At 42.3% G+C, this 1286-nt stretch overlaps 1 protein-coding gene across 1 annotated transcript; it reads right to left on the bottom strand.

The window, feature by feature from the left end:
* Window positions 1-412: 412 nt before the first annotated feature.
* On the bottom strand, window positions 413-919 carry LOC138878477 (serine/threonine-protein phosphatase 7 long form homolog). The gene has a single exon (XM_070158159.1). The coding sequence runs from the start codon at window positions 917-919 to the stop codon at window positions 413-415; it is 507 nt and encodes a 168-aa protein (XP_070014260.1).
* Window positions 920-1286: the final 367 nt, after the last annotated feature.

Below are 1286 nucleotides of genomic sequence, written 5' to 3'. Positions count from 1 at the left end.
GGTAGAGGTGGCAGCAACGGCAGGAACCGCTCCCAGGCCCAAACCTAACATACAATGTCGATGTAAAATTTAAGAGTCATTTTGACTATATAGAATTAGAAGTAATGAACAGAGTATTCGAATATGCTGTCACCTGTAGAAGCAGCAGAAAACCACATACGTCGCTCTGGATACCCATGCTATCCCGACACAGACTCCTGTACAGGTAAGCGAGAACAGCAGTACCCCAGCTGTACTGGGGTAACTCATCTAGCTGCTGAAGATGATGTAGAAATTGCATACTCACTAGATTTTCCGAAGTGTTCAGGAACAAGACACCCCCAAAAAGAAGGAGCAGCGCTAACCTCGTGTACCGGTAAATATGTAGAACATCTATCTCGCCGGTGATGTCAGGGTGCAATACCTCCAAATACTATCTAATAGCTGTCACAGAAATGCGACTACCCCCTGAAGCTGCAGCCTCACCCTGTGACCTAAAACCAGTGAAATGCTGTAGCAAGTCCAAATACTGGACACACGTCATAGATCTCATATACTGAGGCAGTGTAACGGCTAGTCCATCAGCAGGCAGCCCATATAAAACCTGAACATCCTGAAGCGTGATGGTGGCCTCACCAATAGGCAGGTGGGAAGTCTGCGTCTCCGGTCGCCACCGCTCTATCAACGCCGTGATCGAAGACCAGTCGAGCTGCAGCCGCCCAATCTCAAAAATCCTATAGAAGCCCGTATCACGCTGGTGCTGGACTACGCGGGAATGGAAACCTCTCTCCCTCATAAAGTTCCACACGTCGTCCACGCTCCTGACGCAGAGAGTCTGCTCCACTAGCTCTCTTTCCCATACGTAGGCGGGCCTATGATCGCTCTGTAACACTAATATCTCATCCGAGAAAGGTCCAGGATGCACAGTTAGCACGTCCATGTCATCTACAATATTAATTATGTATAAATTAAATATTTAATTATTTAATTGGACAGAATATATATCTATGGGTTCGAGACTCGATATTTGAGGCTCAATAGCACTAAGCTATCCTGAATTCTTATGTGTGTCAATTTCAATATTTTTTGAATTTTGTTTGTTTTATAAATTAAATATTTAATTATTTAATTGGACAGAGTATATATCTATGGGTTCTAGGCTTGATATTTGAAGCCCAGTAGCACCAAGCTATCCTGAATTCTTATTTGTGTCAATTTCAATATTTTTAGAATTGTGTTAGTTTTATAAATTAAATATTTAATTATTTAATTAGATAGAGTATATATCTATGAGTTTCAGGCTCGAT

This window comes from Nicotiana sylvestris, chromosome 9, assembly GCF_000393655.2.
Source record: "Nicotiana sylvestris chromosome 9, ASM39365v2, whole genome shotgun sequence".
Lineage (NCBI taxonomy): Eukaryota > Viridiplantae > Streptophyta > Magnoliopsida > Solanales > Solanaceae > Nicotiana > Nicotiana sylvestris.
The sequence above is the reverse complement of the archived record's forward strand: the minus strand, read 5'-3'. Positions and strand labels throughout refer to the sequence as shown.